The sequence below is a fragment of the Harmonia axyridis genome, chromosome 3 (genome assembly GCF_914767665.1).
Source record: "Harmonia axyridis chromosome 3, icHarAxyr1.1, whole genome shotgun sequence".
NCBI classification, from domain to species: domain Eukaryota; kingdom Metazoa; phylum Arthropoda; class Insecta; order Coleoptera; family Coccinellidae; genus Harmonia; species Harmonia axyridis.
In genome coordinates, this window is record NC_059503.1 from 5,538,730 (window position 1) to 5,561,258 (window position 22,529).

Sequence of the window (22,529 nt, forward strand, 5' to 3'; positions counted from 1 at the left end):
GTTGAAAAACTTTTCAACGCAGTTTCTTGTTTTTTAAATGGAACTCTACATATTTAGAGTGTCCCATTCATGAAACACCAACTTTGCTTTATGTCTCTGACACGTTAATTAATTTCTATGATCTGTTAAGAGTATTCTTTAAACCATAAAAACTACTGAAAAAAATCGTTTAAGAATTTTTCGAATTCCGAAGGAATTCCTATTATATATTATGTCAACTTTCCACATCAAATTTCCTTGATATTGAATGAAATTTTGTGGTTTATTTCTCGTGTAAAATCTTTTTTGTAAAGGTTCTATTCTAGAAAACACAAATGTGCGGTGCAATTTGATGGAAAATAACCTGGAATCATAAAAAACCTTTTTGTTAAACTCGCATATTAACTAGTGGAATCTGAGGTGGAATTTAATGTCAGCTTAGAGCTACGGGATTTAGAGTGGAATGGTGTGAGAAACACACAAGCAAAAGCATATTTCTTATTACATCATTCTTAGTAGATTCCAATATAAATCTCTTCAATCAGCAGATTCAATTTGAGACCTTTGGTGCAAAAATCGGTTTTAATTTAAAATTTTCGAAATTGAGTTGTAGGTGTAGTCTTTTTTGATATACAATAATTTTATTCGACTTATTATTCATATGTACTAACCAATTTTCATAGTTTATCCTGCTATTTCATGTTAAAGAATAATATTCGCATTCAAACTCAAATTGTTCATTTAATAAATAATTTGTTATAAATAATTGGATACCTTCCTCATGTTTGTTCCCACTGAAAAAATAACAAGCAGGTGCTACCTTTTAAATAACCAACAGTTATTAAATCGCAAAATTATGTGAGCGCTCTTGTATTATGGTAACAAAATAGCTTCGCCTCTTTTATATCACAATTTGAAAAACGGTACTCATCGTCGAAGGCTCTGAACTTATCCATTTTCGAGAGAATAATCAACAGAAATTTTAAGATTTGATTCTTTCTGAAATTGGAATTCAAGCAATTCGAATAAGATGTTCTAATTAAAAATGATGTTTTAGATAGGAGTATTGACCTCAAATTCATAGTTACTTGTTATAAATGTTTTCATTTAGTAAAAAGAGTTAGCACCTATGTTTGCAATGAATTAAGTTATATTATCATTAGTCTTCTAGCAAAAAATTCATTTTTCAAAAGGAAATGAGAGTTTTCGGGGAATACCCTATAAGAAGAAATCTTATTCCCTTACATATTACTGATTGACAAATACAACAGAGCAAAGGAAATTACATTCAACAATACCTAAGTTTTTCCAAAAAAAGCCATAGACGAATATTCGGTATATACGAGAAATTGTAGAAAATATTGAAGCTTGTCAATGATACCTACAATCCGCCTAGTATAATTCGAAATCATTTGGTACGTGTCCCAGATATGATATTTTGCATTCCACCCTACATTAATCTTCAGTAGGTACTTCTGTTTATTGTTGGATACAAAATCCGATTCAGTAGGCTGGTGTAACATATCAATTTTCATAGAAAATTTTTCTTGGGAAAATGTAACGAAACTTTTCCTCCAACAATTTTTTTTTTTAATTATTCAGCGACGTCACTTTCAGCCTAAAACTAATTGATCTGCGATCCGACATAATGATATCCGTTCTTAGAATTATAAATTGACAATAACAAAATTCCAAAGAAATATCTATTGACCGATTTTCAAGAAGATACTCCAAAAATTTCCATGAATTGATTTATGGTTTATAAAATCAATTCAACATATTGGCTCTTGAATTTGAGCTCTATCAATAAAAATTTTATGATCAAAGCCTAGAACAACATTATGCAAAGGTACGAGTACTCAATATTTTTTTGTCTCGAGTACATTAAATTAGGAAAGGAAACGTACGTCTCGAATGATTTCATTTATAGTATTGAAGAAGAGATAAATTTTTCCTCATAAATATGAAATACTTCGATGAATATCATTTATTCATTAGATAAAACTCGCTCTTATTCATTTCGTTCAATTTTACTTATGTATATTCGAACACCTACATTAAAAAGTTGAAAATTTCCAACAAAGACCATCCTATACACTTATCGAAATAACAGTTCAAACTGCCCTAGCTAGACTTTCAAGCGTTGTCAGGAATTCGAGTATCAGAAAGCGAAATAAATGCATTCCCAAACCCTTCTCGTCATTCCACTTAGATAAATCACCACGAGTCATGACATGAATAATAGGTATGTATTTAATTCATCAAATTGATAAAGAGTTTCGACTTTCCGAGATCCACACAGTGTTGCAATTCAAGGATCTCCCAAAGTACGCACGACACCTCTAGGACGATATACATTTTCGATGCCAGCGCCAATTTTCCCGAACTTCATTTGTACAATTTGCATGTAATTAGTGACCGCTATGAGCTCCATCTCAAACTTCGCCAGAATGATATATACTACCTCAGGATACCGAAAATGAACGAAATACGTTACGAGATCCGGCCATCGGATCTCATGATCTCGTAGCGTTGATAACTTGGCTGTATACGGATCTCGTATTCCTACACCATACATATATATATATATATATATATATATATATATATATATATATATATATATATATATATATATATATATATATATATATATATATATAGTTCATTTTAGATACATCCTGTTGTCTCGATTCTATTTAGGGCTTAGTTGAATTTTGACAAGTTTAAATTACAATTTGTAGGTTAGGTATGGCCATAGAATAGAAAGAATTGTTTATCTCTTTCTCTTTGTACTTCTGTGGTTCTGTGTACGGTAAAAGTGTCCCAAATACGGTAATTTCTCGTCCCTGATACGGTAATCTCAAGATTTTGGGTTGGCAACGCTGCCTGCTAGTGTTGGTTCTTAGGAAACGTGCATAAACGCCCTCATTGATTTGTTAGCGTTCAATTCTTAGTTCTTAGGAATGGTGCATAAACCACCATAACAGCCTACTACGACATGCAAATATTAAATGGTCCCTTTTTGCTTACGTTTTTACTAAAATTTTTCATTCGGCAAAAAAGGACAGAATTTTCTGGTTAACAGGAATGAAATAGCATAATAATATCATAGTTTATTATGTCACATATACTCAGGATATGTTCAACATTAACATATTAATTTCTTCATAAAAAAATATTACATTTCAAAAATATCTGACATTTATGTTCTTTTTTATTCAAATGAATATAATCTACATGCCTTCCTTTACCAGCTGTAACAAACTCGCATAAATGACATTTGAATTCTTTTTGTTCAAATGACACAGTCCATAGGCTTTTTGAGGTAAACTTTCTGATTGTCTGCATAATCACATAAGTGACATTTATCTTCTTTTTTTATTTAAATAGACAGAATCTACATGCTTTTTGAGTTGAGATTTATAGTTGGCTGCATATTCACATAAGTGGCATTTATGATCTTTTTTATTCAAATGGACAGAATCTATATGCTTCTGGAGTTGAATTTTATTGTTTGCTGAATATTCACATAAGTGACATTTATGTTCTTTTTTATTCAAATGGACAGAATCTATATGCTTTTTGAGATGATATTTATCGTTGGCTGCATATACACATAAATGGCATTTATGATCTTTGTTATTCAAATGGACAGAATCTATATACTTTTTGAGTTGTGATTTATGGTTGGCTGCATATTCACATAAGTGACCTTTATGTTCTTTTTTATTCAAATGGAAAGAATCTATATGCTTTTTGGGATGATATTTATCGTTGGCTGCATATACACATTAGTGGCATTTATGATCTTTTTTATTCAAATGGACAGAATCTATATGCTTTTTGAGATGATATTTTTTGTTGGCTGCATATTCACATAAGTAACATTTATGTTCTTTTTCATTCAAATGAACAGAATCTATATGCTCTTTGAGTCTATATTTAGTCTTGGCTGCATATACACATAAGTGGCATTTATGATCTTTTTTATTCAAATGGACAGAATCTATATGCTTTTTGAGTATATATTTAGTGTTGGCTGCATATTCACAGAAGTGGCATTTATGATCTTTTTCATTCAAATGGACAGAATCTATATGCTTTTTGAGTATATATTTAGTGTTGGCTGCATATTCACATAAGTGGCATTTATGATCTTTGTTTTTCAAATGGACAGAATCTATATGAACTTTAAGGTTTTCATTTCTAGCTGAAGTAAACTCACATAATGGACATTGAAATTCTTTTTTTTTCAAATGGACAGAATCTATATGCTTTTTGAGTTGATATTTATCGTTGGCTGCATATTCACATAAGTGACATTCATGTTCTTTTTTATTCAAATGGAGAGAATCTATATGCTTCTTGAGATGATATTTAGTGTAGGCTGCATATCCACATAAGTGGCATTTATGATCTTTTTTATTCAAATGGACACAATCTATATGCTCTTTGAGTCCATATTTAGTGTTGGCTGCATATTCACATAAGTGGCATTTATGATTTTTTTTTTTCAAATGGGCAGAATTTATATGAAATTTAAGGTTTTCATTTCTAGCTGAAGTAAACGTAAATAATGTACATTGAAATTCTTTTTTTTTCAAATGGACAGAATCTATATGCTTTTTGAGTCTATATTTAGTGTTGGCTGCATATTCACATAAGTGACATTTATGATCTTTTTTATTCAAATGGACAGAATCTATATGCCTTTTGAGTATATATTTAGTGTTGGCTGCATATTCACATAAGTGGCATTTATGATCTTTGTTATTCAAATGGACAGAATTTATATGAACTTTAAGGTTTTCATTTCTAGCTGAAGTAAACTCACATAATGGACATTGAAATTCTTTTTTTTTCAAATGGACAGAATCTATATGCTTTTTGAGTTGATATTTATCGTTGGCTGCATATTCACATAAGTGACATTCATGTTCTTTTTTATTCAAATGGAGAGAATTTATATGAACTTCAAGGTTTTCATTTCTAGCTGAAGTAAACTCACATAATGGACATTGAAAATCTTTTTTTTTCAAAGGGACAGAATCTATATGCTTTTCGAGTATAGATTCCTTTTTGGATGCATATTCACATAAGTGGCATTTAAGATCTCTGTTATTCAAATGGACAGTATTTTCATCAATATACTGATCAACGATATCTATGCTTTCTGTCTTTATATCTTCGATATTCTCTCCATCAGTTGTAAATTGAACACTAGAATGTAGAAGGAATCAAATAATTTCTAAAATTTCTCCTTGAAACTGAAGAGAAGCAATGAATACTTACTCAAAGTCAAATGATGATTTTTCCTCCTCGTAATCCTTAATCTCATCTTCTCCCTCTGCAATCTTTTCTGTTTCCTGATTATTCTCAACTTTTCCATGTAAATCTTTGAATATTTTTGAGTCTGTTTCCATTTCTTACATAAAAATTTACTAAATTTCATAGACCTCTGAAAATAAATATGTTATTGTTAAGATGTAGTCTGTTAGTCAATATATCACAAATAAAATCTACTTATGAATGTCTGAAGATAAAAGAGAAAATTTCTATTCAATTCTTCAACATCACGAGCATGATTGAAAATATTTCTTTTATCTTGATCACAAGAATAATTTAAGTAAAACACTGCTTACCAATTAGTCATAATTTTATCTCTACCTTTAGATTAGTAGACAACACTTCGTTATTCATTCATAAATTGAGGTTAAGGCACAGAATAGAGAGGTATTAATACCATAGACTCAGTAATATGCTTAGAACATTAATAATAATAATAATAATAATAAATTAATAATAATCTATCTATATTCTGAGGTAATATGTGTTAATGTTAATTGTTAATACCTCTGTATTCTGTGGTTAAGGTCAACTGACAAGGACGCACTGAAAAACTGAGAAACCATAGAAGGAGCTTTTGTCTTTTTAGAGATAACGATATAATTTAAAACCGGTTATTAGGGGCGAGTTCGCAAAGTCAGTTCTGTCAAATGCGCAATAAGTGTTGTAAGAGTGTACCCTGTGCAACTTTTTTTAAACGTGCCTACACCATATCAACACTAAATATCGATCAGTCCATCTCACGGCTGCTAGATTAACTTGATTATAGAGGACGATTAGTCCATCTAGCGGCTGCTAAATGAACTTGATATAGAGGACAATGTGTTCATCAAGCGGTGAATAGACTAACTCGTGTATGGAGGACAATGAGTCTTTCTAGCGGCCTATAGAAAAACTCTTATCATAGACCTATAATAATATAATATATGTTATTATAGGTCTATGACACTTATAGAGAACAATTAGACCATATTGTGGTCAAGGGAAGAAAAGGAACGGTTACGTGGATTCCCTGCTGCATTCGATGCACAGATTACAGCATTACAAAAGCATAAGAAAATAATATCACGGCATGCAGACAATTAGTCTTCTCATAATAATTCACAGAAATAAAAACCATTATTTCCTTGAAACAGCGTTCGTAAACACAACGTAAATCTATTATTCAGCATAAAATGCAGCGCTCTTTCTCCAGCATTTTGCTGGTTCAGCAGCTGTCCTGCGCATTCAACAGCGCCGACTTTCCGAACTCGCCCTAGTATTTTTTGTCAGTAATTGTGGCTTTTCCTAAGAAGACTTAAAATGACGATCTAAGAATTAAACCTAAGAATTCAGTGGCGTTTATGCACTCTCTTGTTAGTTCTTAGTTAAGGCATGCGCACGTGCTCGAACTACTTTCTATTTATTCTATACTTTGTTGTTTGACATTGATATTGATTGTGAAAAATTAAATTTAATTTTTTCAGATACACCTAATGCTTTTCATCGATGGATACGAATAACGGAAATAAAATGATAGAAACTGGTACTCGTTAATATTGAAATTCTATGCGGACACGCGCACTTCTATATTTTACCTGAACCCTTAGTTAATAGTTGGCCTGCTAGTGCTAGTTCTTAGGAAACGTGCATAAACGCCCTCATTGACTTGTTAGCGTTCAATTCTTAGTTCTTAGGTTTAATCTTAGTTCTTAGGACTGGTGCATAAATCCACCATTAGCGTTCAATTCTTAGTTCTTAGGTTTAGTCTTAGTTCTTAGGACTGGTGCATAAATCCACCATTAGCGTTCAATTCTTAGTTCTTAGGACTGGTGCATAAATCCACCATTAGCGTTCAATTCTTAGGACTCGTGCATAAATCCACCATTAGCGTTCAATTCTTAGGACTGGTGCAGAAATCCACCATTAGCGTTCAATTCTTAGTTCTTAGGTTTAGTCTTAGTGGTTAGGACTGGTGCATAAATCCACCATGAGCGTTCAATTCTTAGTTCTTAGGTTTAGTCTTAGTTCTTAGGACTGGTGCATAAATCCACCATTAGCGTTCAATTCTTAGTTCTTAGGTTTAGTCTTAGTTCTTAGGACTGGTGCATAAATCCACCATTAGCGTTCAATTCTTAGTTCTTAGGTTTAGTCTTAGTTCTTAGGACTGGTGCATAAATCCACCATTAGCGTTCAATTCTTAGTTTTTAGGTTTAGTCTTAGTTCATAGGACTGGTGCATAAATCCACCATTAGCGTTCAATTCTTAGATCTTAGGTTTAGTCTTAGTTCTTAGGACTGGTGCATAAATCCACCATTAGCGTTCAATTATTAGTCCTTAGGTTTAGTCTTAGTTCTTAGGACTGGTGCATAAATCCACCATGAGCGTTCAATTCTTAGTTCTTAGGTTTAGTCTTAGTTCTTAGGACTGGTGCATAAATCCACCATTAGCGTTCAATTCTTAGATCTTAGGTTTAGTCTTAGTTCTTAGGACTCGTGCATAAATCCACCATTAGCGTTCAATTCTTAGTTTTTAGGTTTAGTCTTAGTTCATAGGACTGGTGCATAAATCCACCATAAGCGTTCAATTCTTAGTTCTTAGGTTTAGTCTTAGTTCTTAGGACTGGTGCATAAATCCACCATAAGCGTTCAATTCTTAGTTCTTAGGTTTAGTCTTAGTTCTTAGGACTGGTGCATAAATCCACCATGAGCGTTCAATTCTTAGTTCTTAGGTTCAGTCTTAGTTCTTAGGACTGGTGCATAAATCCACCATAAGCGTTCAATTCTTAGTTCTTAGGTTTAGTCTTAGTTCTTAGGACTGGTGCATAAATCCACCATAAGCGTTCAATTCTTAGTTCTTAGGTTTAGTCTTAGTTCTTAGGACTGGTGCATAAATCCACCATAAGCGTTCAATTCTTAGTTCTTAGGTTTAGTCTTAGTTCTTAGGACTGGTGCATAAATTCACCATTAGCGTTCAATTCTTAGTTCTTAGGTTCAGTCGTAGTTCTTAGGACTGGTGCATAAATCCACCATTAGCGTTCAATTCTTAGATCTTAGGTTTAGTCTTAGTTCTTAGGACTCGTGCATAAATCCACCATTAGCGTTCAATTCTTAGTTCTTAGGTTTAGTCTAAGTTCTTAGGTTAAGTCTTAGTTCTTAGGACTGGTGCATAAACCCACCCTAACAGATTACTATGACATGCAAATATTAAATGGTCCCTTTATTTAAATTTTTCATTTGGCGAAAAAGGAATTAATTTTCTGGTTAACAGGAATGAAATAGCATAATAATATCATAGTTTATTATGTCACATATACTCAGGATATGTTCAACATTAACATATTAATTTCTTCATTAAAAAATATTAGATGTCAAAAATAACAAGAAAAACAACTTACTGAACAAGATTCAAAAAGAAACAATCATATAATATAAACTCCATAAGAATTTTAACGTAGACTATCAACAACTATAGATCATAATCCAACTCATCTCATTGAAAAGACAATAAATATTAATACAAAATGTATTCTAAGTGGTAACTGAAAATATTTTAGTCTGTTCTTAAAAATACAGTTGAATTTGAATTGTGATAACTTCTAAAATTAAGAAAATCATTGAAGAAGAAAAATATAACTGAAATATTTTTTGGTCTTTATCTGTACTATTCATCTTTTTGTATGAGTGTGAAAGGTCAACAATAGAAAGTGTCGAATTACCTAGATTTTTATATCTGACGCTCAAAATAATTATTCACGAAATGGTAATTTACTGAATTAATAAAAAGTGAAATTAAATTAAAATAAGTTGTATTTTATTTTGTTTCACTTCATTTATTTACTTGAACCATTTCTTGGCTCACCAGGTATAGTCTTTCCAATTAATATTCGATTACAGTCTTTCGATATTAGTTGATTTTCTGCTTATAATTTATCCAAACCAAACATTCAAAACGTGTTTAATATTTCTACACTACCTTATGGACATAATCATTGGTTACTGCAACATATAATCAATTATCATCGTTTACAATAATACTTGTCTCAACGTTTGAAGTTATATCACATACTTAGAGTATTTTCCTATTCAGACTTATTCAAAACTATATTGCATATCTACACATTTTGGTCTTGGTTGTTGTCTTCATGCATTGGGCGTTTCATAAAAAAAAATTATATTACTTTTTTTGTATATAAATAATTATAATTGCTTCATTGACTAGAAAATATAACTTAGAGAGGTACAAAACGTAGAACGCTTGTCTTATTCATAGGGAAAAATTAAAATATAACGTTGGTGAATCCTTCGAACTTATTCCAGTATTGAAATCTTCTACGATATCATTCCATTTTGATGAAGGCTAAAATTCTCTAGTGAAAGTGGCAATTCTGCTTTGGGACATCTTTGAATTGGATACATGTAGAAATGTACAGTGCATCCCATTTTGGGCGAGACAGCCAGGTTTCTCGCTTGTTTTTTAAGATAGAGCCTTGCGGTTTTCACATATTCCTGTCTTACTGGTTTTGAAGATTCAACACAAACCTATATTTTTTTTAATGGAACACCCTATATATCATTACTTCGTTGAATTCGTTATTTTTTTCCCTTCAAAATGATTTATGATATCATGTAGGTAGGATGTTCAGAAATGTTGAAAAATACTAAAACATCAAATAATGGTGATTTTTTTGTTGATGGGCAATGGATTTCCCATATAAAAAAAGAATCAATTGGATAATTTTCATTTGTGATTTTTATTTGTAGTAGAGTAAGCAAACAAAGATAATAACCTCATCACTAACATGAAAAACAAAACGTAGGTACCTACCTAATAGCAACAAATAAATAATACAAAAACTCATAAACATTGCATAATATCTTACAGATTAAACTGTTCAAATTGCTGTCCATTTTCCCATAATACATAATTGACAAAACTTTTCAATACGCCTGAGTGCATTTAATATTATAAAAGGGCGGTTTTGTAAATCCTGGAAAACTGCCTCTGTTGATGCACGAAGTTCTTCGGGACTGTGTCTTTTACTGTAGTATATTATATGTATTAGGGAAAATGGATAGCAATTTGAACAGTTTAATCTGTAAGATATTATGCAATGTTTATGAATTTTTGTATTATTTATTTGTTGCTATTAGGTAGGTACCTACGTTTTGTTTTTCATGTTAGTGATGAGTGTATTATCTTTGTTTGCTTACTCTACTATAAATAAAAATCACAAATGAAAATTATCCAATTGATTCTTTTTTATATGGGAAATCCATTGTCCATTAACAAAAAATCATAATTACTTTTGATGTTTTAGTGTTTTTTCAACATTTCTGAACATCCTACCTACATGGTTTCATAAATCATTTTGAAGAGAAAAAATAACAAATTCAACGAAGTAATGATATATACGGTGCTCCATTAAAAAAAATATAGGTTTGTGTTGAATCTTCAAAACCATAGCCCGAAAAAAAAAATTGAGTACGCCACTGGATTCTATGCAGAATTCTGATTCAGACGTAGTTTTTACATCAGCATTATTTCTAATAACTTCGGAGATAAAGGAGGGGTCCAAAATCACCCTGTATCTCTTGAACGGAAACAGTTATGCAAAATCTGATCGGACCAACTTGAGTTTCACGAAAAAGTAGGACAGGAACGTGAAAACCGCAAGGCTCTATCTTAAATAACAAGCGAGAAACCTGGCTGTCTCACCCAAAATGAGATGCACTGTACACGACTTTCTGACACTTGTCCTATTGGATAAGGCGTCCAAAATAACCGTACATCTATTATCAACACTTTTTTGATTTAGGCTGGTTCACCTTCTAGCTAATCGCGGTAAAATTCACCAATATTGGTATCCTAGCATTATATCTTCATTGATTCAACGACAACAATCATTCAGAGGAGAAAAATTCACCCTTTTCGACACATGACATCAAATATGGAAGGAATGTGGTCTTGCATTGTCACCAAAGGAACACGACTCCACTTCTTTACAAAAAATATACTAAAATTCGACTAGTATCATATTTCGAATCGAATTCTGGAAGCATCGAACCCCCTTTTGATCTTAGTTTTATGAATTACAACTACAGTTTTTAGGGGGAGAATACCCTCAAGATCCTTAGTAAGGTTGCCAGTACGTTGGCCAAGCCTTCAGCCTGAGCTGCCAGCTGCTCTTCTATGATCTGTTGGGAGCTTCGGTCTATGTCCGAAGTTATTAGCTTCCTGAAGGCTGCTGTCACGTCGTGCACCTTCAGTATCAAGTTTCTGGTCTGTAAGGGGGCCGTTGTATGATTAGCCAAGTCTTGACAGACCTCGGTGAGTCTCCTGAGTATGGTCAGACAAATGGCCAAGTTTTCTGGAAGATCTGGAAGAGTTAGATCGGACATCGCTATGACCAACATCTTACTGGACGACACAAGATGTAGGGATTGGGAGATCAACTCTTCCTTAGCAGCCTGGGCAAAGAGAAAACGCAATGAAAGTTTCTCGAAAAGACAGTTCGAAGCCGACTCGACATTTTGAATTCGAAAGAGTTTGGTAAAATGAGTTCTTACTTGAAATTTCTCTTCGCAGATCAACCTGCCGCCCCCTTGAGTCTGCGCGGCACTGCACTGAGCAGCTACTTGGTCCAACCTAACCAACAAGCTGGCCATGGCAACGTCTGTCTTGGCTATGAGATTCTCACCGCTCGAGGTACATCCGTTCCTTACAGGCGAAGAATGCGAAGTACCACCATTGCTGATGCCTTCAGCTTCCCTGCGTTTCGATTCGAAACATGCTATTCTACTCTTGATGTCGTAGTGGTTGTAACTGTTCGATCTCAGATGGCTGCACTGCTGCATTGGGTTAGTGGTAAGGGGCGGAGAATCCCTCGATTTTGTTACTGTGGAGAATTGGAAACCCCTACCTGGAAGCAATCAGAACTGCATTAGAGGAGGGCAAGGATATTTCAAAGGGTTTTCCAATAGGAGGTATCATTTTGATTATCCCGCCATCTGGGCAATGATGAAAATTTCTAAATATCAAAATGAAACCTCTTATTGGAAAACTCTTCATTATGTTATACTTTCGTGCTATCATTTTACCCATATGTTATTCATTCTGTCTGCTTATATTTAAATACAATCACTCTTGGTGTATAGCTCCAACTGATCGATAAAATTGTTTATTTAAATGTTTATTTTTTCTACCGAATTATGGAAGCCAAGCAACATTGTACAGGGTTAATATTTGGATAGGTTACCGCTATGTGGTAAATACGCTTTCTTGGTGAATAGCCCAGAAACTAGAGATTCTTCTGCGACAATTTCGAGTGCGAATAGACAGACCTAGACAGAAAGATCATCTTGTCATTGAAGAACACCATCAAACCTATTCTGGTCAGTATTTTTTCTCATCCTACTAGCCTTTAATATTCAGTTTATATCATCAAACATAACTCAAATCAAAAACAACAATTTCTATTTCTAGATTAGGATTAATTTTTCGTATTTTCCAATGTAGACATTCGCTTTCAGTTTATCTCTCTTCACGATAACCTTTATCCGAAAAGCTAGCATCCAATACACATATCCTCTTAAAACTATTTTTACTAACTTGGAAGAAATTGGCAGACAATACCATGCCGATTGGTCAAGTTTTGAGCTAAGGGTACTAAGTCTGGCTAGATGGGTGCCTACTTTGAAACTTACGTGACAAAAGTTGTTTCCATTATTAGATATAAATCCTTACTCATCTTTAAATTAATGCGGTTTGTTGTTTGCACACCCTGTAAACGAATCGCTCTATTAAGCCCCCATCTTTTATACAATCTCATCATCCCAATTTCAATCACCAAGCAGGAAAATTAGTAAATTGTGTCTAAAGGGTGTGCGTAATAGAAAAGAGGAAGGTATTATCTACTTACCCAAATGTGGAGATGTAGGAGTGCTGACGGCAGTGGCGTGCTTGAGGGTTGTCTTTTCGCTAAAATTACCCTCCAGTTCGTTATAAACGTTTTTGCTCCTTTGGAGATGCGGAGAACCTATGCCGGCAGTCCTGATCTCCGGTACCTGTTTGGTTTGAGCAGGGACGTTCTTTTTGGATCGCAGAACGTCTAAAGGCGGCACCGGAGGCAGTGGTGGCTTCTTTGGGGGCAGAAATAGATGTGGAGGAGCCTAATGGGTAAAATCGTGCATTAGAAAAAGGGATCAAATAATATTTTTCACCTTACACTAATATCAGGTTGAAAGAGCTAGAGGACGAAACTGCCCATGAACTAAGTATGAGGCAATCTAGTTCTTTCAGTTCATCGGTAGGATCCATTCTTTTGATATAGTGTTCACAAATTGCCCAAGACTACAGAGGAACTGAATTAACTGAACGTAGTTCCGTTATTTGATTAAAGAAAACCTGATTATTTCAGTTCCTAGGAGATCTCTTTTGATTTGTTTGCAAACACAGATCGCAGGCGAACTTAAAGAACTAACGAACCCACTTAACTAGGATTTAGTTCTTACAGTTCTTGGGTACGATCCGAACTTGAACTTTAACCAATTCGTTCGCGAGCACTACCGGGTAAACTGGAGGAACTTGTGACCCAGTTAACTAAGATCGTATTGGAGATGACTCAGTTCGCAAACTACTCGAGCTTCCGAGAGAACTCAAGGAACTAACGAACCAACTTAACTAGGATCTAGTTCTCACAGTTCATTGGTACGATATGATCTTTTGAACCAACGATCTAGACAAGCTGCCAGTTGAACTGAAGGAACTAACGACCCAGTGAACTGAGACTTATTGTGGACGACTAAGTTCTCACATATCATCGTTATGATTCGCTCACCGAACCAAGATCGGTATAGAACTATAGAAGAACCCGCAGTTCCGTCGTATGATTCCTTGCTCTGAACTAGTTCTTCAGTGAACTAACTCACCTGGTGATTGTTGTCGCTCCTGGGTGGCAGCTTGGGTGGAAACTCGCCGAATGTCTTGAGCGTGCTGTTGGTGAGCGAATGCGACCTCGCCCTCTCCTGCGGTGATATTTTGGGAGGTCGTTCGGGAGGTTTTTCATCCGAGCATCTTCTTGGAGGTGGCTGGATACACTCGCTGTCGTTGGGTACATCCTTGGGCTTTTCGGACTTGCCTTTTGAGCAGCAGGAGAAAGGACCCCTCCTGTCAATGGTGGCGTATTCTATCACAGTCTGTTTTGGGCTGCTGGTTTTGTCATGGTCTGGATAGTTCTCGACTTCTCTCCTGTTCTGGTAGCAAGGTGTTTCTTGTTGTTCCAGATGTTTGTCTGACGTGGATGCTTCTGAGAAATACACAAAAGAGAATTATATATAGTACGAGATAATTCTAGGTGACCGCTTTGATTTTATTATATTGTATGTTTAGCGCGTTAAGCTTTGTACAACACAGCTAGCTATATAACGACGGTTACAAAAAAAGAGGTAACAAAGAAGTGTTAAGGACCACCACAGTCACCAGTCGAAGAGGACACTGGGTGAAGTTCAGTTGAAGTACCAAATTTACCAATTAAAGAACTCACCAGAGTCTCCATCGCCCAAAATGGGCGGTGGAGGTATTATGAAAGAGTTTATCTCCTCTGGCGTCAACTCAACAGACGGCGTCACCTTCAGCGTCGGCGGAGGCACCGTGACGCTGGCCAGAAACTTCTCCAGGTCCTGTTCTTCGGCCAGGGCGCACAGCTTATCCAGTCTCTCCACCGAATCGGCGAAAGACATGGGCGGCACGCTTATGGGCGTCGGTAAGGCACAGTCGAGCTCGTCAGGGGTGGCGGGTGGAGGCAGGAGCGTCAAATCGATTATGTCCGAGTCGAATACGTACATCTCCTCTTCCTCCTCCTCCCTGCTGTTCCTCGACGCTTCCCGAACCTTCTTCAGGTACTCCTGGAAGTCAAAATTAGATTATGTAGTATCGATCAGAACAGGTTCCAACGCTTGAAATCAGTTCCGTCATATAGTTCGGTAGTTCTCTCACAAAATATTAAAGCGGTTTCATGATTTTTTCGGACTTTTTGATCAGTTTACTGTAAAAAACAAAACACCAACAACGGGCTGGGGCATTTGTAAAGATAATAAAATAATGACTGGTTTGTTTCAAACTGTAAACGGATAAAAGACGACCTAATTCTTGTAGTTTATCAAAGAGAACAGATTTTCAGAACTACTTTGTTCAAAAAATATCGAAGCTTAGAGTTGAACTGAAAGAACTGACGACCTAACTCAACTAAGACCTGAATCTCGCAGTTCTTCAAGAAGATAAGCTCTTTCAAACAGTTCACGACCGGTCTGCAGATGAACCAAAAGAACTGACTAACTAACGGAACAAGGTTCGGACTTAGTTCTCGCTATTCTACGACATACTCTGAACATATTCCTTCTTGAACCTACCAAGTATAAAAATTGAAGAACTATCGAAATGACTGAGTATTTGTAGATTCACTCTTTCGTCCTAGTTCTTCTTCGAACACACAAGCTTACCTTTGAACTGAAAGAACTAACTCAACATACATCTAGATAGACCTCGCAGTTCTCACAGTTCTTCAAGGAGATAAGCTCTTTCAAACTATTGCTCACGATCTGTTCAAGTTTACAGATGAACCAAAAGAACTGATAAACTAACGGAACAAGGATAGGTCTTAGTTTTCACTGTTCAGCGACATACTCCGAACAAATTATTTCTTGAACCTACCAAGTATAAAAACTGGAGATCTATATAAATGACTGAAAACTTGTACATTCATTATTTCGTCTTAGTTCTTCCTCGAACACAAGGAGATTAGCTCTTTCAAACCATTGTTCACGACCTGTTCAAGTCTACAGATGAACCAAAAGAACTGACGAACTAACGGAACAAGGATAGGACTTAGTTCTCGCTGGAGAACTATCGAAATGACTGAGAACTTGCAGATTACCTATTTCGTCCTAGTTCCCCGCACACACAAGCTTACCGTTGAACTGAAAGAACTAACGAAAATGAAACAAACTAGTTCTCTCCAACCTACCTGGAAATCTCCATCCTTTCCAGTATCCGGACTCCTGAGACCAAAGCTCACTCGTCCGCTCTGCTGCTTGATCTCTGCGAGGCGCCGAGGCGAATTGTGCGGTGAGGCTATCACCGAATCATTGTCGCTCTCCGATTGGTTGTTGGAGATCTCGGAGCGCAGCATCTCTATTGCGGCATTCGCGAACACGTTCTTCGACTGGTTCTGGGCTTGGTGGTCTCTGGCAAGAAGTAGGAGGGAGTCGCTGTGCTTCAGCTTGCCGGGTGCGTCGTCCGTCAGCTGACTGTCGTTGTCGCTCTCGATGTCAACGCTGGTCTCTTGCCATTCGGCCAGGGCGTTCAGTCTGGAAGTAGGTTTTTGAGTATGGACGCTTTAGTTGTGATTATTATCATTATTATTCACTGAATCGGAGCCGTTGCGGCTCTGTTAGCCCTCCGGGAACTGCGACCAATTTGATATTTTGTTCTTAACCCTACCTATTCATACGAACTCAGGGAGGTCGTCGATACGGTTAAAGAAACCGACGACATACGACATCATTAGAAGCCATCATTTGGTTATCACTTTGTGAGTATCCAGAACTGACTTTCCCTTAGTTGTAATAATGATAATAAAATATTCATTTCCATTGATTAAAAAAAAATGATAAAATATCAAGATATATCACACACTAATTTTATTCCCGACTCATGTGGAAAACCAATGTAGATGATATTTGAAATTTCCAATATGATTTTTATGCCTACCTTTCGAGGTTCTCCTGTTCCGTCAAGTACTTTTGTGAGTCCTCCACCATCATTTGCATCTCTTGTACCCTCCTAAGTACCTCCCCATTTCTAGCCTCCATCGATCCTCCGTCCATTATCTCCATGTTGAGCACAGTTTGCAGCTCGTAGTTCTGGTCAACTCTGCCTCCATAGTGGTGGTTTCTGTTCGGCATTGAGTTATTCATGTTGCTGTCCAAGCTGTAAGCTCCTAGCATAAGTGGTGTTTTGCTCTGTCGACCTGTAATGAAAGGTATGATAATGAAGCAATTAGACAGTAAATGAATTATGACTGCTAGTTTTGTCTTGTGTCATTTTGGTGGGGGCGTGAAGGTCATAAGATGCTTAAAGGAAATGAATTGGTTAGTCCACGGGAACCTGACGTTTTAGGAAAGAGCAGTACAGGAAAGATGATTACACCGAATTATTTTTGGGGTCGATTGGTTAGAGAACAATCTTTCAGAACAGCAATCACTTGTTCTAATATTAAGCTGAATCAGCCCTGAGAAGGACTTCTATAATGTTAAATCTGACAATATATCGTTTAGGTTAGCCAGATAAAGAAATTTTCACAACATGTGATAGGCTTCTTATTTCTCGATTTGCAAAATCTGCAAACTTCATCTGCTTAAGGCTCATTCGACACAAATAATATCTTTATCGACTGTGTCCTGTCAGTTCTCCGACAATGACCTGAAGCTCAGACTGTGATAGCTTCAGAAGCTTCTAGGTTTAATACAGCAATAAGTTGATAAATAATTTTTGCTTCCTCAAGTCCGCATGTATTTCCCTAGAGGAGTTTCTTTGCTTCTGCATCCCATTGCCAGATCGCCACTGTGTAGTGTACTTTTCGAAGGCCACAGAAGGGTGAGTTCCGTAAGTTGACACCCTTTAAACCTTCATTGACCACAGTGTCTTGGCAACCACAGGAGTGGACGTTGTTGTCTCTAGTCAATTGCTTAATGGTGTTAGGGCATTCTTGGGATATTAATGAACAGGGCTATATAATTTCAAGTTCCTCAGAGTGGTAAGGTAGAGAAAAGTGAGTCATTGCTTTTGGGATGGAAAGCCATTTCATTGAAGAGCTGTTGGACCATTTTAGGAGATGCATAATGCAGACAGAAGTTTGAAATATTCAAAAGTATACAATGTTTTTAGGATTCTTAAACGAACATGCATGTTTATTACATACCTATCGTATTATAGAGGCCGTTGGTCTTGCGGTTGATGACCTGGTAGACCGGCTGCATGGAGAAACACGCCGTCTTCATCGAGTTGTTGTTGATGTAGCTCCATTTCTCGGGTACCACCTTGTGCTGGGAGAGATAGGGAGGTGCCAGATCGTCCATTGGAGCAGCTTCCTCTTGGTCCACCGGTAGGTTCTGGCCGGTGGTCAATCTGAAATAGCCCCTGAGCACAAGAACCAGCTCGCTCGCGTCTCTCTCTTCCAGACAGATCGACACCATCTTGTCGTTTTGTAAGCGGATGAGTACGCTACGACTGATCTCGTCGTCGCTCCTCACCTCTATCCTTCGCATCTCCTCTATGTTGGCGATAGGGACGGGCTAAAAGCACGCTACTATTAGTTTCGTTTCAACTTATGGTGGGTTTATACACCAGTCCTAAGAACTAAGACTAAACCTAAGAACTAAGAATTGAACGCTAACAAATCAATGCACGTTTCCTAAGAACTAAGAACTAACATTAGCAGGCCAACTTTTTACTAAGAACTAAGGGCTCAGGTAAAATATAGAAGTGCGTCTGCGCCTCATAGAATTTCAATATTAACAAGTACCAGTTTCTATCATTTTATGTTCCGTTATTCGCGTATATCAATGAAAATTAAAAAATTAAATTTAATTTTTTCACAATCAATATCAATGTCAAACATCAAAGTATAGAACAAATAGAAAGTAGTTCGAGCACGTGCGCATTCCTTAACTAAGATCTAAAAAGAGAGTGCATAAACGCCACTGAATTCTTAGGTTAAGTTCTTAATTCAAAGTTCTTAGTCCTTAGTTCTTAGGTACGGTGCATGAATCCACCATTAGTTTTATTCCTGAACATGACCTATAATTTTTTTATATATATATGGTATCAAAAATTTAATTGCCCATTTAAAAGGAATAACAAATTTCATCATATCTGGCGGCAACAAGTTGAAATTCTATGCCCAGACAACAATCCCCCTACAATAGGTACCATAGAGTAGCGGAAGAGTGCGATTCATAGAATTTCATCCCGTCAAGTTACTAAAATCTTAAATTGTATTTATGCTGCACTTCGAAAGAATTATTGAGCTATATATAAAATATATTAATCATTTTTTAGGAAAAATATGAACTTTTTTCGGACGTGACGAATGATTTCTCCGTCAAAAACTGGAAAATATCGATGCTAGTCCAGATGAAAATAAAAAATTCAATTCTGTCCAAGAGAAAAAGGCCATCCAAAAATAAAAAGCAACTGAAAATACATCTCTAATAACACACCTTAGAATGATTCACGAAGGTCAGATGTATTATGTGTTGCACAACATTATACGATTCAGTTCTTCAACATTTGTCAAAACTAATTCGAGATAATTGTCAACGTTCATCAAAACTACAACATCTAACGAAATAGGCCAGTGACACTGGAAATATTATACTCAGAACTTATCAAATTTGATTTTTTCTCTAAATATTGATGTTACTTGCAGGAATCTACTCATATATTTGAGAATCTAATTTTGAATTTAGATTAAGATAGGGTACAATACATCAGTAAAGCTTCTGCTGAGACATGACAGAAGTGCAGAAACATTTTAAAATTTCAGTTATTCGAAATGTAAAATGTGAAAATAATATAATACAAAGAGGATACAGAATCATTGTCTTCAATTAAATTCTGAGTTTAATGGATTTCCATCAGGTAAAGACCCGATCAATTCTCTGAATATAAATATGTGAAAATAAATCTGTTATTTTCAGAGAAAACAAAACTTCGTATCTCTATGTTCATGTTATATTTAGTCAGCTGTTGGAAGTGTGAATTAAGAATCTCGAAGATATAGCATTGTTTTTGATTTCTTTCAGGTTAGTAAGTTATTTTTTCATTTCTTTTTATTTTCTTTCTTTTTATTTATTTGTATTTCTTTGTATGTTATTATATTTTGTTTTGTATGTTATTATAATAGGACTTTATTGATTTAAATTCGTTACAAATGAACAGAAAAGCAAAACAATCCCAGGGCGAAGTTCAGATGGCATTCTATAATGCCTCTGTTCTGCCACTCAAACCCTGTGTTATATTTTAAACTAAAGAAAATAAATTCTTTCAAAATCAACGCATCAAATCCTCTATTTCTTCGATTATAAAAATAAGAATTGATAAAATTCTTGTGTATATAAACTCACTATAGAATTCCTCGTTCCTGTTATCTGACTGATACCGAACTTTGGACTGACCAAAATCACCCTCTCCATCGAGTCGCCCCTGGGTCCTGCAGAGAAGCACTTGGCGCCGTAGCTAGGCAGCTGGCCAACTATGTCCAGATAGTGCAGCTTCGCCTGGAGCGCCGTCAGCTGTTTTCCAGGACCGGCCATGCTCGAATGGAGCTTCAGGAAGTGCGCTATCAACTTCCTCAGCTCCTTCCGTTTCATGTTTTCGAGCAGAGAGGCCGGCACGAACCGTTCCAAGCCGAAATCCCTTCTGAAATGCACATCAATAACTTCGAGTTCTCATTAAACGAGTTATAGGTTAGTTGAGGTTATGTTAAGTGTGAAGACACATTGGAAAATATAAGATTTTATCACATTTTGCATTCACAGAAACTATTTAACTCACTCTATGGTCTTCATCGTCAATTTTCCAGAGCCTATGTTGTTCGCCAACGCATGTTGGTATATGTGCAATGCTGCCAACCTGAGGGCGGTGTCGTACTGGAGTTCAGGTGCGAAACGTTCCTGTATCACGTCGTTGCAGCACTGCGTGTATAGGTAATCGAGGGCGTTGAGATCTCTTTGAGCTAATGCAGCAGCCGAAGGGGGTACAAAAGCTACCCGGTACAGGCATCTCAACTTGTAAGCCCCAGGCCTGGAAGCTATCTGAAAAAGATAGTGTGATGAATTAAACAGGTTTTGGCACACACAGTTGGCTTCAAATCAATTCAAATTGTTTTTGTCAGAACCTAAAGACACAATTTGGTTTTTCGCAGTGCATCAGTTGAAGAATATCTTCTTTCGGCCATAACTTCAGAACGCCTGAAACTATCGCTTTGCGATCTGTAGGTTTTTTCATGCAAATTTGATGGAATTTATATTTCTGTTAAGAAAATCCAATCATTACATTTGAAATTTCGGAGTAAAATGAACAAAACAATGAACTTCTGACTTAGCGCCCCCTATAGAAAGCAGCAAAATCAAATTTATCATGAATATATTTTGTCCTCAATCAACAAAATATTATCTTCCAGACGAGATCTAATTTGCTCAAAACTGAAGCCAAACTGAAGTTACAGGCATTTCAATCAGACAGATTTCTCCCTCCCCCCTACCCTTATTGGATGACGTAAAATCGAAAGTGACAATTCAAAATGATAGAGAATTTTCCAAGGATTACAGTGATTATATTCTTTCTTCAACTTCATATGAAACATTTTCGAGTAAAATTCATTTTTCTACTCGACGATAGCTATTACGCCCCCTAGCGTTACAGGTATGAACTTCAAAACAATTTTCAGTGTGTTTTCTTGTACATTTTAGTGGTAAAAAATTTTACCGCAAGTCTATACGATTAGTGGATCCTGAGATATAGCCGCTTACCTCGCTTATTTGTCCACCCTGTAGAGTGCATCCCATTTTGGGTGAGACAGCCAGGTTTCTAGCTTGTTATTTGAGATAGAGCCTTGCGGTTTTCACGTTCCTGTCCTACTTTTTCGTGAAACTCAAGTTGGTCTGATCAGATTTTGCGTAACTGTTTCCGTTCGAGTGATACAGGGTGATTTTGGAAATTGATACTTTTCGGAACCCTCCTTTATCTCCGAAGTTATTAGAAATAATGCTGATCTGAAAACTATGTCTGAATCAGAATTCTGCGTAGAATCCAGTGGAGTACTCAATTTTTTTTTCGGGGTTTGTTTTTGAAGATTCAACACAAACCTGAATTTTTTCAATGGAATACCATGTATATCATTACTTCGTTGAATTCGTTATTTTTTTCTTCAAAATGATATATGATACTATGTAGGTAGGATGTTCAGAAATTAAAAAAAAAAAACTAAAACATCAAATAATGATGATTTTTTGTTAATGGACAATGGATTTCCCATATAAAAGAAGAATCAATAATACTAACAATAATTCATAGTGATAACAGCCTAGATCAGATTGGTTTTTTTCCCTCCAATGCCTACTTGATGAAACAATGCTCCCAAATGCATAGTAGCCATAATA

The 22,529-nt window shown here is 35.9% G+C and overlaps 2 protein-coding genes across 8 annotated transcripts in view; both read right to left on the reverse strand.

The window, feature by feature from the left end:
- Positions 1 to 3,082: 3,082 nt before the first annotated feature.
- On the reverse strand, positions 3,083 to 5,836 carry LOC123676519 (zinc finger Y-chromosomal protein-like). Of its 4 annotated transcripts, none has more exons than XM_045612445.1 (4): positions 5,625 to 5,836; positions 5,275 to 5,440; positions 4,935 to 5,202; positions 3,083 to 4,325 (listed from the first exon to the last, which is right to left on the reverse strand). In XM_045612445.1, exons 2-4 carry the CDS (start codon positions 5,403 to 5,405, stop codon positions 3,774 to 3,776), a joined length of 951 nt encoding a protein of 316 aa, XP_045468401.1. In that variant the 5' UTR covers positions 5,406 to 5,440; positions 5,625 to 5,836; the 3' UTR covers positions 3,083 to 3,773. The 4 variants fall into 4 exon arrangements, with proteins under 4 accessions (XP_045468401.1, XP_045468399.1, XP_045468400.1 ...); XM_045612443.1 differs by having other exon boundaries at positions 3,083 to 4,858; positions 5,033 to 5,202; positions 5,625 to 5,835; XM_045612444.1 differs by having other exon boundaries at positions 3,083 to 4,336; positions 4,946 to 5,202; positions 5,625 to 5,835.
- A 2,756-nt stretch (positions 5,837 to 8,592) lies between these two features.
- Positions 8,593 to 22,529, reverse strand: part of LOC123675910 — a 157,251-nt gene continuing 143,314 nt past the window's right edge. For 2 of the 4 annotated variants that reach the window (XM_045611474.1, XM_045611476.1), the window contains 10 exons: positions 20,923 to 21,182; positions 20,493 to 20,787; positions 18,287 to 18,659; positions 17,077 to 17,335; positions 16,331 to 16,673; positions 14,852 to 15,212; positions 14,238 to 14,614; positions 13,229 to 13,478; positions 11,877 to 12,229; positions 8,593 to 11,777 (listed from right to left, as the gene is read on the reverse strand). In XM_045611474.1, coding sequence (XP_045467430.1) covers positions 11,415 to 11,777; positions 11,877 to 12,229; positions 13,229 to 13,478; positions 14,238 to 14,614; positions 14,852 to 15,212; positions 16,331 to 16,673; positions 17,077 to 17,335; positions 18,287 to 18,659; positions 20,493 to 20,787; positions 20,923 to 21,182 — 3,234 coding nt within the window. In that variant the 3' untranslated portion in view covers positions 8,593 to 11,414. Of the gene's footprint in view, positions 11,778 to 11,876; positions 12,230 to 13,013; positions 13,091 to 13,228; positions 13,479 to 14,237; positions 14,615 to 14,851; positions 15,213 to 16,330; positions 16,674 to 17,076; positions 17,336 to 18,286; positions 18,660 to 20,492; positions 20,788 to 20,922; positions 21,183 to 22,529 lie in introns of those variants that run through there. The other 2 variants (XM_045611475.1, XR_006746830.1) reach the window with 2 other exon arrangements.

What these genes read in the sequence shown, in the direction of transcription:
- LOC123676519 (XM_045612442.1), bottom strand. Translation starts at nt 5,405, where the DNA reads ATGGAAACAGACTCAAAAATATTCAAAGATTTACATGGAAAAGTTGAG. An exon ending in AAATCATCATTTGACTTTGA is followed by an intron (nt 5,203 to 5,274) that starts GTAAGTATTCAT and finishes TCTACATTCTAG; the next exon opens with TGTTCAATTTACAACTGATG.